The 12,802-nt window shown below is 55.7% G+C and overlaps 1 protein-coding gene across 2 annotated transcripts; it reads right to left on the bottom strand.

Moving 5' to 3' along the window:
* Window positions 1–3,193: 3,193 nt before the first annotated feature.
* On the bottom strand, window positions 3,194–9,548 carry SLC30A2 (solute carrier family 30 member 2). 2 transcript variants are annotated; one of them, XM_047082230.1, is made up of 8 exons: window positions 9,499–9,548; window positions 8,622–8,842; window positions 7,702–7,848; window positions 6,835–6,988; window positions 5,933–6,089; window positions 5,093–5,198; window positions 3,821–3,955; window positions 3,194–3,339 (listed from the first exon to the last, which is right to left on the bottom strand). In XM_047082230.1, the coding sequence occupies exons 1-8, from the start codon at window positions 9,546–9,548 to the stop codon at window positions 3,194–3,196; spliced, it is 1,116 nt and encodes a 371-aa protein (XP_046938186.1). The 2 variants fall into 2 exon arrangements, with proteins under 2 accessions (XP_046938186.1, XP_046938187.1); XM_047082231.1 differs by lacking the exon at window positions 7,702–7,848.
* Window positions 9,549–12,802: the final 3,254 nt, after the last annotated feature.

Here is a 12,802-nt window from a genome sequence, read left to right as displayed (position 1 = left end):
ACCCCCATCCCTGACCCGGATCCTCTGAGCTTTCACAGCCGGGTGTTTCCCACACTGTTCGCGCGGCTTTGCAAGGTACACGGTCAGGCCCCAGGACTAGCCTGGGAGCCCCGGCCATGTCCTCTTCTCTCTGGCTTGGCAAGCGTTACACCAATATTTGACGAACAGATTAAAGAGACATCAACTGCGTGCCTGGCCCTGTGCCGTAGTTGGGAGTATGGACAGTGTGTTGAGTGAGACCAAACTCCGTCTCCCCCCCCCCCCCCCGCCCCCGCCCCTCCACCCGGCCCACGGGGTTCCCAGTCCGGCAGGAAGGCAGCTACCCGCAGATGCCTGTGTTGCCAGGCACGATCTTCGCACCCCAGCAGTGGAGCAAAGAGGAGCTGAGAAGCTAGTTTCGGGGCTTTCTTCCCGACCTGGCGGAGCATGGGGCCGGGGAGAAAGGGGCTGAGAACGCAGGAGGTCCGTCCCAACCAAGCCCGAGGGTGGCGGGGGGCAGTGGTACCCTCAGCTCAGGCCTGGCCGTGGCTCTGCACTACCAGCCATGACCACTAGAGGTCAGCGCCACACCGCGCTCCCTCTGGGAAAGCGCCCGGAGTTTTATCGCCCCTTGGGTCAGGGGACGTTGAGAGTTGGTGCAGTGCAGCCCAGGATCTGAAAACTGGGGGAGGCGGGGGGGGGGGGGGTTGAATTTGAAAAAAGAGACCCACTCCTTTGGCCCACACACTCAGGACTGAGAAGGAGCCATTTCTAGGTGGGCTGGGTGGGAGATGGGATTGTCCCGAGCACCCTGGCCGTGACAGTGGAGTGGGGGAAGGGACCCTGGTTTCTCCAGGGTTCATCCACCTGGAACTGGACTTATCACTTCCGAAATAAAGCGCGTGTCCTTGCCCCCTCATGCTCGGGCTATAAATACCCCTCCAGCAGCTGCGCGGGGGAGGGGGACTCAGGGCTCGCCTGGGACTGGGGCGACTGTAGAGAGGTGGGGGTGGTGGGTCCAGCCCAGGTCCAGGGTGTCAGGTGTTTTCCTGCTCTGATGGCCTCACAGCTTTGGAAACTCTCGTGATCAGCTCACCCTGGCCAGCGAGAACATGCTGTCCAAGGCTTCCCACCCCCATTCTCCAGTTTGACCTCTGGCCCTTCGATGATTCAGGTCCTCCCTGGAACCAGTCACAGCTGGGGTGCAGAGAGGGCTCTCCCTTGGGAGGCATGGGGCTGCCAGAGTATTGGGGGGGAGGGGGGTGCTGGGAGTTGAGGAGGGAAGGCATTCTGGCCCAGGGTCAAGAACAGTTGAAGGTGGGTGAGGGAGCACACAGCTGTGGCCCAGGCAGCCTTCCCAGGGCAGGGAGGGCTCTGAGTGCCAGGCCCAGCCAAGGGAAAGAGGCATCTTTCCCCTCCCCACTCACAGCTACAGCACCCAGACACTGAACTGGCTTGGCACAGCCTTACCCACGGAGGGCACTGCCAGGCCCAAGGGCTCACACTGTACCAACATGCAGCTCAGAACAGGCTTTCAGCTCCTGCTGTAAAGGGAGGCCTGGGTGACTGAGGTAGAAACCCCAGACCTGCTTTACACTGGCCATGGGCCTTCAGGCAAGTGACTCCACCTCTCTAGCTTTGGTTTTCCTTCCCATCTGTACAAGTGTAATACCACAAATACCCTCTCTTGAGAGGGCTGTAAGGATTTGACACCCAGTAGAGGTCAAGATCCAGGTTCCTGGGGCCTGCAGTGGCTGCAGGGAGAGGGGGTTTGCTTCTCCAGAGATTGGAGTAGAATAGAACACAGCCATCGGCAGTACCCACCCCCCACCACCACACTTCCGAGCCACATGACTTCCCATGGATTTTGAGGGGCTGAAGAACCTACTGACCTAGATCACAGGTAAGCCCGGATGGCCATACTTGAAAGGCACAAAGAGGTTATTTCACAGAGGGGAAGAAAGAGGGTCACAGGGGGAAGGCGGGTGACCAACCCCTCCTCTTCCAGTCCTGAATCCGGGCAGAGTCAAGATCAAGTCAGTACTGCCCCTGGGAAGCCCACCTGGCTCCCCGGCGAGTCAGCCTCATGCTACACTTTTCCAGCCTGATGATCAAAGTAACCGCTCTTCAAGGAACACCACGGGCTTAAAAGGCTTTGGCTCCAGTCCTGGCAACAACCCTGTGATGTAGGTTCATTCGTAGTCTCTTATTCTCGGATGAGACCCAAGGGCACTGGCTTGTAAAACCCAGGGCCACCATATGACCGGGTGTTCTGCCTTCCCTGGGAGACTGGGCACAGGTCTCCCCTCTTCGTCTCGGAAACACAAGCTGCCCCTGACTTGGGAGTCTGCATACACCTCAGGAAGCCACCATCTCCCATCCGTTGTCGTCCATGCTCAAGTTCTGAGCAGGGTAGGCTGGGCCAGCTTCAGAGCTGGCCCAGGGGCTGTGGGGCTATTAGGGCAGGACCCAAGCTGAAGCCCCTGCTGCCCCCCCCCACCAGTGGCAAAGGCATCATTGTGTTGGCACACATGCCCGAGCTGGAGGAATAAGGAAAGAAGAAAGCAGCCAGGTCCCTACCTGGTCAGAAGCCTCCTCCCTCCAGGAAAGAGACACATTTGGCTCACAGCTGAAGTGACGAAGGCACAGACAGGCCTCAGGTTCCCCCCGGTTTCCCCTTCTCAGGGGGGACATGTGTAAGCGTGCGGGGTGCTCTCAACTCCCAACCCCCAAGGTCTCCTTAAACCATATTGTTATAGGCAGAGGGACAGACTGTCCCGGGGCTTCTGCGTAGATCCATAAGGCAAAGGCCAGACAGACTGAAGGGGGGAATAAGACAGTGGGCAAGGGGACATTGAGGCCAGTCTCCCCTCTGTCACTCCTCGCTGTGCCTCACCACCTTTCCTGAGGCTGGTGGTAGGAAAGCTTTAGCTGAGGATTAGGCCCAAACCCAGCCCTGCCAGGCACCAATCCAGAAGCTGGAAGGGCTGGGTCATAGTAGCTTTACACTTGCCGTCTTCATCCTTAAACTGGCTGTAGTCAGATGGGGGAGGCAGGAAACAGTTCCTCCACACTGAACACAGAGCAGAGGTCAGGAGAGGGACCTGCTTTATAACATAGCCAGGATAGGCAGCGTTCTGGCTGGGCCTGGGGGACACTCCGCCCCCCCACCTGCAGGTCCTGGCCATGGCTCCGTTGGCACCTGGCCAGGCAGTCAGTCCGAGGGGCCTTGGCACGCCTGACAGTCCTTCATGTCCTCAGAGTAGTCTTCAATCTGGATGGTCATAGTGTGGAAGTGGAACTTTCCCTGCAGGCAGGTGCTGGCTGCCTTCAGCACGACCTGGGCGTCTGCATTCTGAGCTGGGGGCCAAGAGGACACCCCAGGGGAGGGACCAGAGAACATTTACTCACTCTTGGGCCCTTAGGAGCAATCGGGAGGCTATCACATTCCCTACCCCCAGCAGCACAGGATACAGGCATCAAGAAACCCCCAGAGGCCACTCCTGCATCGGGCAGCCTCCCGGTCCCCATACCTGGCGCAATCCTGCAAGAGCAGGGAAAGCACTGGCTTTATTTAAGGCTAAGAGTCTTTTCTCTGCCACCTGTTAGCTGTAAAAGCCCGGACAAGTGACTTGACCACCCCACCCCAGCCCCAGCCCCAGCCTCCTCATCTGTAAATGGGGTTGTGATGATCAAATGAAATCATGTCTATAAAGTACTCAGCATGGGGCCAGGTTCAAGGCACACCAGCAAACATCTGAGGTCGTTGGCTGCTTCGGGGATGGCCCCAGACCTCCGGCAGCCTCTCGCTCACCCTGCCCTGAGTATCCTGACCACTCACCGATGGCGATGTGGACAGACAGCACGGGCTGGGACACGGTCAGTGCCCAAATATGCAGGCTGTGCAAGGCTTCCACCCCTTCCACGGACAGCAGCAGATCCCGTACAGCTGTGAAGTCCACACCCTTGGGGGTCCCTGAGGGTGGCAGGGACAGGGGCTGAAGGAAACTGCTCCCCCACCCCCACCCCCACCCCCAGTGCTGTTTTCTGCTGTTCACATGTTGTCTCCTCAGAGACAACCGCTTTGGCCAGCAGATCTGATGTTGCCCCGCCTCCCAAATGATCTCCATCATATCATCCTTTTGTATTTTCTCTTCACACTTGACTCTGTCTGCAATTATCTTGTTCGCTTCCTGCCTGTGCCCCCCTCTAAAATGGAAACTCCATGAGAGCAGGACAGTCTGTTTTATTTACCACCATGTCCTCAGTGCCTAGAACAGTGCCTGGCCCATAACAGGTGCCCAGTGAAAACTGTTTTTGGAATGGAAGGAAGAAAGACACAAGGCAAACTGGGGACCCCTACACCCACATGAGGCATCAGCATTATCACTCGTATCTGGGTCAGTCACATTCTTGGAGAAAATGCTCTGACACGTAGCCAGATAACTCCTGCTGACTCCAAACCAGCATCCAACTTCAGACTGACCCTGGCCACGTGGACTGAGCCCCATGACCCAAGACCCTGGGGCACAAGAAAGCTGGTGAATGTGGAAACTCGGGGCAGACCATCGGTCAGCACTAAGGAAGCCCTTAGAGCCCGGCCATCCGCTCCCGAGGCAGAGGCCTCAGAAAGGAAGGCACTAAGCTGGAGTGGATTTGGTAGGCTTGTCCAACACCCACCACTTTTTTTTCTCAGCCTCAGTCAGTGTGCCTCCGCTGCAATGGAAGCAGAATCCTCGCCCCTTTCTCTGCCACGGGGAAGGTCAATGACTGAGGAGGTGCCTGAGGAAGGCTGTGGAGCACCAAGTGCTACAGACACCACTTAGAAGTTACCTGATTAGGCAGGGGGGACACATCCCAGCAGGGAGGGGACACCGTGGGGCTAGAGGGAAGGAAAGCACAGTCTGGTCCCAGGGACATTTCTAGGAACAGCCACACCTGAGGGCTCAGCTCGATGCCAAGACTGGCCTGGGGCCCCAGGAGGTGTTCCAGCCTGTGCCAGGCTCTAGACCCTGGCTCCCTGCCAATGTGCTGGGACTCCCCTGCCCTCTCCCCCCAAACCTGTTAGAGCTGGAGAGCCAAGAACAAAAGGGGAGCCCCACACCCAGGTTACCTTCCATCAGCACCAGGATCACATCTCTCAGGATGGTCAAGGTCGTCCCCAAGACCAGGATGGAGAAGAGGAAGGTGCAGATGGGGTCTACATACTTGTACTCTGGCTACAGAAAAAGGGGGAGGCGGAGCTTGGGCTCATCACTCAACACCTCAGCCTCCCTCTCCCTTCCCACCCAGTGCTGAGTCAGGGAGAGGGGTGCTCTCTGCGTGGTGGGCACAAGCGTCACCCTGGCTCTGCCTCCCAGTTCTCCACCTTTTATCCTGTGTCCAGAAGAAGGGACAGGACAGATCACAGCTCAGGATAAGGCACGGTCCCTTCCCACACTTCCTTACCTAAGGGACTGAGATGTGGACGGAACTAAAAGGAATCTTGATGCCAATGGCCCAACATCTCATTTTATAGATGGAAAAATTGAAGATCAGTTAGAGCAAAGGACTACATCACCCGGCTAGCAAAGGGTGGAGCCAGGCTTCAACCCCAATGCCTGGCTCTTTCCACTACATCACTCGGCCGCTATGTGGTGGACAATGCCCAGGCATTGGCAGCACGCAGGCCTGGGTTTGAATCTGGCTCCACAATTTCCCAGCTGTGTGACACCATCCAAGTCACTGAACCTTTCCGAGCTGCCGGAAACACCACCACCTGCTCTTCGGGATTGTTGTGAAGATCACTGACACTTGGAAGGCATTTGGGTGAATGTTCCTTCCCTCTCCCCACACAGCTGGGAGGGAGCTAGAACCTGGAAAGGGCCATGTGTAGACAGGAGCCCCCGGATAACTTACACTCCCCTGCCCACCCCAACCCCCCGGCCCACCTCCCTCTGTCCCCAGCTCTGACCTTGAAGTATAAAATATAGGCTGCCACCAAGATGCCTAAGCTCTGCAGAAAATCTCCAACCACATGGATAAAGGCAGCTCGGACACTGGGGTTCTCCTGTTGCTGGCTGGTGTCATGGCTGTGCCCGTGGCCAGACTGGTGAAGAGTCAGCCCCATTCTACAGAAGCAGAGACAAAGCCGAGGGGCTCGCTGACCTAGCAGGTAGAGGCCACCCATAGGGCCTTCCTGTGGGACAAAAATCCTCACCCCCAGACTGCTTGCTCCTTTTGCCTTGTGAGGAGCCCAACCCACTTGCCTTGGTCCAGAGCACCACAGGAGAATGGGCTCAGCTCCAGTGCCAGGCCGGATCTGGGCACAAAGATGCCAAATCTTGCAACAGGAGGACACCATGGAGGTCATCTAGTTCCCCCCATCCATGTCACAGATGGGGAAGTTGAGGCCCAGAGAGGGAAGTGGCTTGCCCAAGACCACTGAGCAACGGAGAGAAAGCCCAAACAAGACCCCCGTGCTCCACACACCCTGCTTCTCACCGAGACCAACTTCAGGCACACCAGCTTTGAAAAAGGACTTGGACCCCTAAGGGCCCTTAGGAAAATGTGCTCCTATAAGAACTAGACTCACCTTCCCCATTTCAGACATGAAGGTTCCCAGTTTATTCACTCACACATATGGGGGGAGGGGTTAGTGGTGGAGTTGATGCAGCCCCAGACTCAGAGCCCTCAGTGGCCTCAGCCTTGGCCTAAGGCAGGACTAAGGTGTCCCAGCTGCCAGAGCTCAGACCACCTGAGAAGTTCTGGTCCTGTGGCCCATCCGTGGCCTCCTTCCACTGAGAGCAGGCATGCAGATGTGTGTGTGAAAAGCACGAGGACGGGGGACTCATAGGGAACCGAGGTCACACTCACATGATATTCACAGCCACAGCACAGCCCGATGTGATCAGCATGGTGCCCCCCTCGACCTCATAGTCCCCAGAGATCAGTCGCTGCACTGCCAGGAACACCAGCACTCCAGTCACGACCCAGATGGATAGTACAGACAGCAGGGCTCCCAGGATCTCTGAGAAAGAACCCAAACCCCACCACCAATCTTAGCATGGGGCCCTAAGACTGAGGAGGCCTCCCCATCCCTCCATGATCCACCAGCCCCCTCCCTACAAAGTCAGGGCCTGGGTCCACCGGGACTCCGCTAAAGGTATGGCCGGCATGGTTGTACCTTACCTCACCACTCATACATCAGAGGATGTCAGAGCTAGAAGGACCTTAAGAAGTCATCTGGGTCAACCCCTTTTGTTTTACATGTAAAGAAACTGACTTACTACAATAGGTACCCATTGCTCAGCTGACAAACTGAGGCTTCGGAGGAGAGACTGGGCCATCTCCCACCAAGAGGAGAATGACAGTGCAGCCCAGAGATGAACTAAAGGGGGTTTAAAGCCTCTGTCTTCCAGAAGGCTTTGAGGACCTTTCCCTCCCCAGAGAGTTGACCCATGGAATTATGTGCAGCTTTAAGGCCATGGTCATTTGTTCTTGAAGTTTGACCATTTCATTTCTTAGGAAGGTGAGCTCTCCTTCCCTGCAGACTAGAAGTTCCAAGAGGACAGGGAACCAGGGCTCCCCCATTGGACCGGGAGCTACCAAAGGATAGAAGCCGAGACTGATATCCCCAACCCGTCACCTTCTTGGCCTCGCTCAGGGACCCACCCTACTGCAGCCACCAAAGAACCCACGTCTTGACTGGCTTCCTCTTGCAACCCCGACCAGGGTCCTCACCAGCTCGCTGCCAGCCGAAGTTCATGGTCTTGGTGGCCGGTCGGGAGGACGTCCAGAGAGAAAAGAGGCTGACGAGCATGCTGGCAAAGTCAGTGAGCAAGTGGGCTGCGTCGGTCATGACTGCCAAGCTATGTGCTAGATACCCACCTGCAAGGGCAGGACCAGGGACATGGGGGGTCCTTATCAGCTCCCCCATGAAGTCACCTTCCCAGACTGTGTGTGCAGCAGGGAAACCATGGACTCTGGAAAAAGACCGTGGATTTGGGACCTCTCCACCCATTAGCTGTTGAACCATAGGCAAGGGACTTACTTTCTCTGAGCTTCAACTTCTATCTGTGAAATGGGACGGACACGATCTACTTAGAGGGGGACTGTGAAAATCAAGTTCAAATATGCCCTGGAAAGCACAGTAGGCACTCCGTAAATGCTCTTGCCTTCTAGGCATTCAGGCCATCCCTTACACACAAGTTGTGCATGATCTTGGGCAAATTACTCAACCCTAATGTGCCTCAGTTTCATCATCTGTAAAATAAGAATATTAACACCCACGTGACAGTACAAAGTTGTGAGGACTGGATGAGATAACGTGTATATAAAAGACTCAGCATTATGAACGTTCAATAAATGGGGCTATTCGGTTTTTTTTTTTTTTTTTTTTTTTTAATTAAGTAGGCCCCACAGCCAACATGAGGCTTGAACTTGAGACCCTGAGGCTCCAGCCAGGGCTACCCTGGGGCCCTCCAGCTGCCGCTCTGGCTGCTCCGGCCCATCTGTGCCTTTGCATGTTCTACCAACTGAGCCAGCCAGCGCCCTGGGGCTATTAGTATTAATATTACTAGGAACATCCAGGAGAAAAGCTTCTCGGATCATCCAGACTACCCATGCTCCCAATTTCATTTAATTAGCACAAAAGTCCTTACCAATGACTTCCCCAATCATGAACACCAGGCAGATGGCAGAGGCCACATAAAGCTGTCGCCGGGCCTGCTCCTTCTTGGAGTCAAAGTGACTGCCAGGACCCTTCTGGGCATGACAGTAATGGTTGCTCTCAGCGGCTAGCTCAATAGCCTGCAAGTCCAGGCCAGGTGCGGGCAGAGGGATCCAGCCGGCCCCCTCCTGCCACAGAGATCCAGTGTAAGACCTGGCCAGGGAAGAAAAGAGAGGGGAGACTCAGCTCTGAGATGGGGGCAAGGAGGGCTGACTCCAGTCCTTGGCGTTCCCATGTGTCCAATTAAAAGAATAGTTATGGACACTCCAAGCTCGACAGTCTCTGAGGAGTAACCAGAAACTCGTGTTTGGAGTGGGGTGCTGGGGAAATGACCAGTCCAGGAGTCTTGGGGTCTTGGTCCACGGCGTTCCCTCCTCCCCCACCTCTCTCAGCGCCTGGAGGCGGCAAAGACCTTGGGAACTGGCCAAGGGGCGGGGCCGGTGCAATCAAGCACGGAGAAGGAAGGCAGTTCAGGCTCTGGAGAAGGGCAGACCCTCCTCTTGCGCACTTGGGGACACAGGGCCTCCCAGGGTGGGGCTGCCCGGGGGCAAAGTGTCGGGCCAGGGGCGGGGCTCCAGGCTTGCCACCGCACACTAGCGGGCGAGGGGTCAGGATCTGTGCTCAGCCGTGAGGGAGGGATGATCTCGTGCCCACGCTCGGTTTTCCCTTCCCTCGCTTCCCCCAACCTCCCGTCCCTTCTGTGTGGTCCCGTTTCAAGCCTCCCGCAAAACCATCCACTGGAAACTGCAAACCTGGAGATGCGTCCGATGCCGCTCAAATCCCCGCTCCTCCCCAGGCTCTCGCCTTACCGGGCTCCGGACCTGGCGTCCATCAGATGCTGCCTCTCCGTGGGCTCCATGCGGCCCCGCGCGCCCTGCGCTGGGCCCGGGAAGCCGCGCGCGGCCTCGGGGCCCAGGGCGCCCTGGAAGTTGCGCGCGGGACGCTGCGCAGCGCGCACCCACCTGCCGGGAGGGCCCCGCGCGCCGCTCCCGGGGCCCCTGCGCCCGCGCCTCTCGGCCGCCCGCTGCTTGGCGCGGCAGCTCCCGCCCGGGCCGCCCTGGGGCCGTTCGGCTGCAGCTCCGGCCGCTCCAGCCCGTCCGCGCCCGCCGCTGCGCCCCGCGCCCGCCCGCTTTATCCGGCCCCGGCCACCCCGTGTGAAACGGCCCGCGGCGCGTCGTGTGCAAAAGCCCGCGGGGAAGGGGGAGGGGTGACCGGCTGCAAAGAGTGCCCCGGCCCTGCCCCAGAGCACCCCGTCCCCGGCGCCCCTGGGGCCCGAGGAGCCGACAGGGCCTGACTCAGGACTGGGCGACGGCTGCGCGCACTCTTCCCCGCGCGCAGCTGGCCGCATCCCGCCGAGAAGTTCTCCGACCTCGGTTCGTGGAAATCTGCTTTGGGTCCCCTGAGAGCCAGAACGTGGCTCCTGAGGCTTGGTGTGTCTTCCCCTCGGACTGGAGACTCCTGCGGTCGGCTGCGTTCTTCCGCTCAGACTAGGGGTCTCCTGGGGGCGGGATATGCCTGCCCTGGGGCTGGGACAGGAGCCCTTCTTAGGACTGGCTGTGACTGACTGATCGGCCCATCCTAGCCACCGAAGCAGCGCCAGTTCCTGCCCTCCCGCGCGCCCCGATTAGAATCTGGAGTGGCTTTATCCCCACCCCTACGTAGAGCACTGTGGCCCTTCAGCAGCGGTCACCATGTGCGCCGAGTGGACACCACCACCATCCTCCCTTCCTTGCACTGCAACAGTTCACAGGAGCGCCAGGAAAGGTGCCATGCTAATGTCCCGCCTGAGAAGCCGGCCTGTTGGCTTGGTGCCTCACCCACTTTAAGCTTGGTCCTCTCACAGCGGTTTCTGGGGGGTAGGGACCTTATGGCCTGGCCTTATGGCTGGACTCTGATAGGGGCCCATTATATAGAAAGAACTTTGGACTGGTGACCTCCCTGGCCAATGACTCCATCATCCCCAGTGTCTTCAGTCTAGAGGACCATAGCTTGGCTATGTCCCTTCTCAGAGACGAGAGTCTAGGGTGCAAACCTCCTGCCCATACCACTGGGAACAAAGAGGGGTTCCTTCAGTCTCTCCTCGACAAGAGTAATATTATTTGGGGGCTAGGTGAAGGGAGTGAGGGTGGCAGGACCATGTCTGCCTAGATCAGGTCCCCGCTGAGTGCCTTTCTACCTTCTCTGGACTCTGAGTGAGAAAAACCTTTACCTTAACTTCCTAGCTTTCCTGGTATATAGTCCAAGAACCAGCAGGCCCAGCATTACCTGGAAAAGGTGTTAAAATGCAGGTTCAAATCAACTCAATCTGAATCTTATAACTTATTTGTTGGCAAAATGTTTATGCTTAAAAAGCATATTTTTAGGGGCACCTGGGTGGCGCAGTTGGTTAAATGTCAACTTCCACTCAGCTCATGATCTCGTGGTTGGTGGGTTTGAGCCCCATGTGAGGCTCTGTGCTGACAGCTCAGAGCCTGGAGCCTGCTTTGGATTCTGTGTCTCCCTCTCTCTGCCCCTCCCCTGCTCATGCTCGCTCTCTCTCTCTCAAAAGGAAATAAACTTAAAAAAAAGTGTTTTAAACACACATTTTTAAACATCCCTCTTGTTCCCTTCAGTGCAGAGCACATTGTAAATTTTCAATAAATGCAGATTTACAAATTGGACCCAGATGAATATATTCATTTTATTTTTAAAAATATGCCATATTTCTTTTCTTTTTTCTTTTTTCCGTTTTGTTTTTGAGAGAGTGTACACAGGGCAGAGGGAGGGGGGAAAGAGAGAGAGAGAAAGAGAGAGAGAGAGAGAGAGAGACAGAGAGAATCTTAAGCAGGCTCCGTGTTCAGTGCTCAGAGCAAAGCCCAACTCAAGGCTTGATCCCAGGATTCTGGGATCATGACCTGAGCCGAAATCAAGAGTCGGAAGCCCAACCGACTGAACTATCCAGGCTTCCCTGCCAGATTTCCTTTCAATTAAAACTTTCCAAGGGGCACCTGAGTGGCTCAGTTGGTTAAGGATCTGACTTCTGCTCAGGTCATGATCTCACGTTCGTAGGTTCAAGCCTCATGTTGGGCTCTGTGCTGATAGCTCAGAGCCTGGAGCCTGCTTCGGATTCTGTGTCTCATTCTCTCTCTGCCCCTCCCCCACTTGTGCTCTGTCTCTCAAAAATAAATAAACGTAAAAAAAATCTTTTTTAATTAAAACTTCCCAAGATGCCTTTTAATTGATTTGGAGAAGTTTGACCAGTCAAGACTTTGATATACTGCAGAAGCACTAGGCCCATTTGTATTATATACCTGGCTCCAGAAATCGCCAAGAAGGCCTATGTGAATGACATAGCAGTTCTCATACCTCAACCTGAGGAATGTTGTTTCAAAAATGTAGACTCCAGGGGTGCCTGGGTGGCTCAGTCGGTTAAGCGGCCGACTTTGGCTCAGGTCATGATCTCGCAGTTCGTGAGTTCGAGCCCCGTGTCGGGCTCTGTGCCGACAGCTCAGAGCCTGGAGCCTGTTTCAGATTCTGTGTCTCCCTCTCTCTGACCCTCCCCCGTTCATGCTCTGTCTCTCTCTGTCTCAAAAATAAATAAACGTTAAAAAAAAATTTTTTTTTAATTAAAAATAAATAAATAAATAAATAAATAAATAAATGTAGACTCCAGGGGTGCCTGGGTGGCTCAGTCAGTTAAATGTCTAACTTGGTCCCAGCTTAGGTCTCGATCTCAGGGTCACGAGTTCAAGCCCCACGTTGGGCTCCACCCTAGGCGTGGAGCCTACTTAATTTAAAAAAATGATATGTACACGGGGCGCCTGGGTGGCTCAGTCGGTTAAGCGCCTGACTTTGGCTCAGGTCATGATCTCACGGTTAGTGGGTTCAAGCCCCTCATCAGGCTCTGTGCTGACAACTCAAAGCCTGGAGCCTGCTTAGGATTCTGTGTCTCCCTCTCTCTCTCTGCCCCTCCCTCACTTGCACTGTCTCTCCCTCTCTCTCAAAAATAAATAAACATTAAAAAATTTTTTTTAATTATTAAACAAATAAACTTAACATATATATGTGTATATATATATATATATGTTCCCACGTTCCACAGCGAGTCTGACTGTAGGTCTGGGGAGGAATCTG

The sequence above is a fragment of the Lynx rufus genome, unplaced genomic scaffold, assembly GCF_022079265.1.
Source record: "Lynx rufus isolate CCGP_SWC_20201006 ecotype Redwood Valley unplaced genomic scaffold, mLynRuf1.p SCAF_2, whole genome shotgun sequence".
Classification (NCBI taxonomy): Eukaryota; Metazoa; Chordata; class Mammalia; order Carnivora; family Felidae; genus Lynx; species Lynx rufus.
This window is presented reverse-complemented; position numbering and strand designations above follow the sequence as displayed.

Coding starts and splice junctions, on each gene's coding strand:
- SLC30A2 (XM_047082230.1), bottom strand. CDS start 9,548: ATGGAGCCCACGGAGAGGCAGCATCTGATGGACGCCAGGTCCGGAGCC. Junction 7,849..8,621: donor CATGATTGGGGAAGTCATTG/GTAAGGACTTTT, acceptor CTGCCCTTGCAG/GTGGGTATCTAGCACATAGC. Junction 6,989..7,701: donor CTTCGGCTGGCAGCGAGCTG/GTGAGGACCCTG, acceptor GTTCTTTCTCAG/AGATCCTGGGAGCCCTGCTG.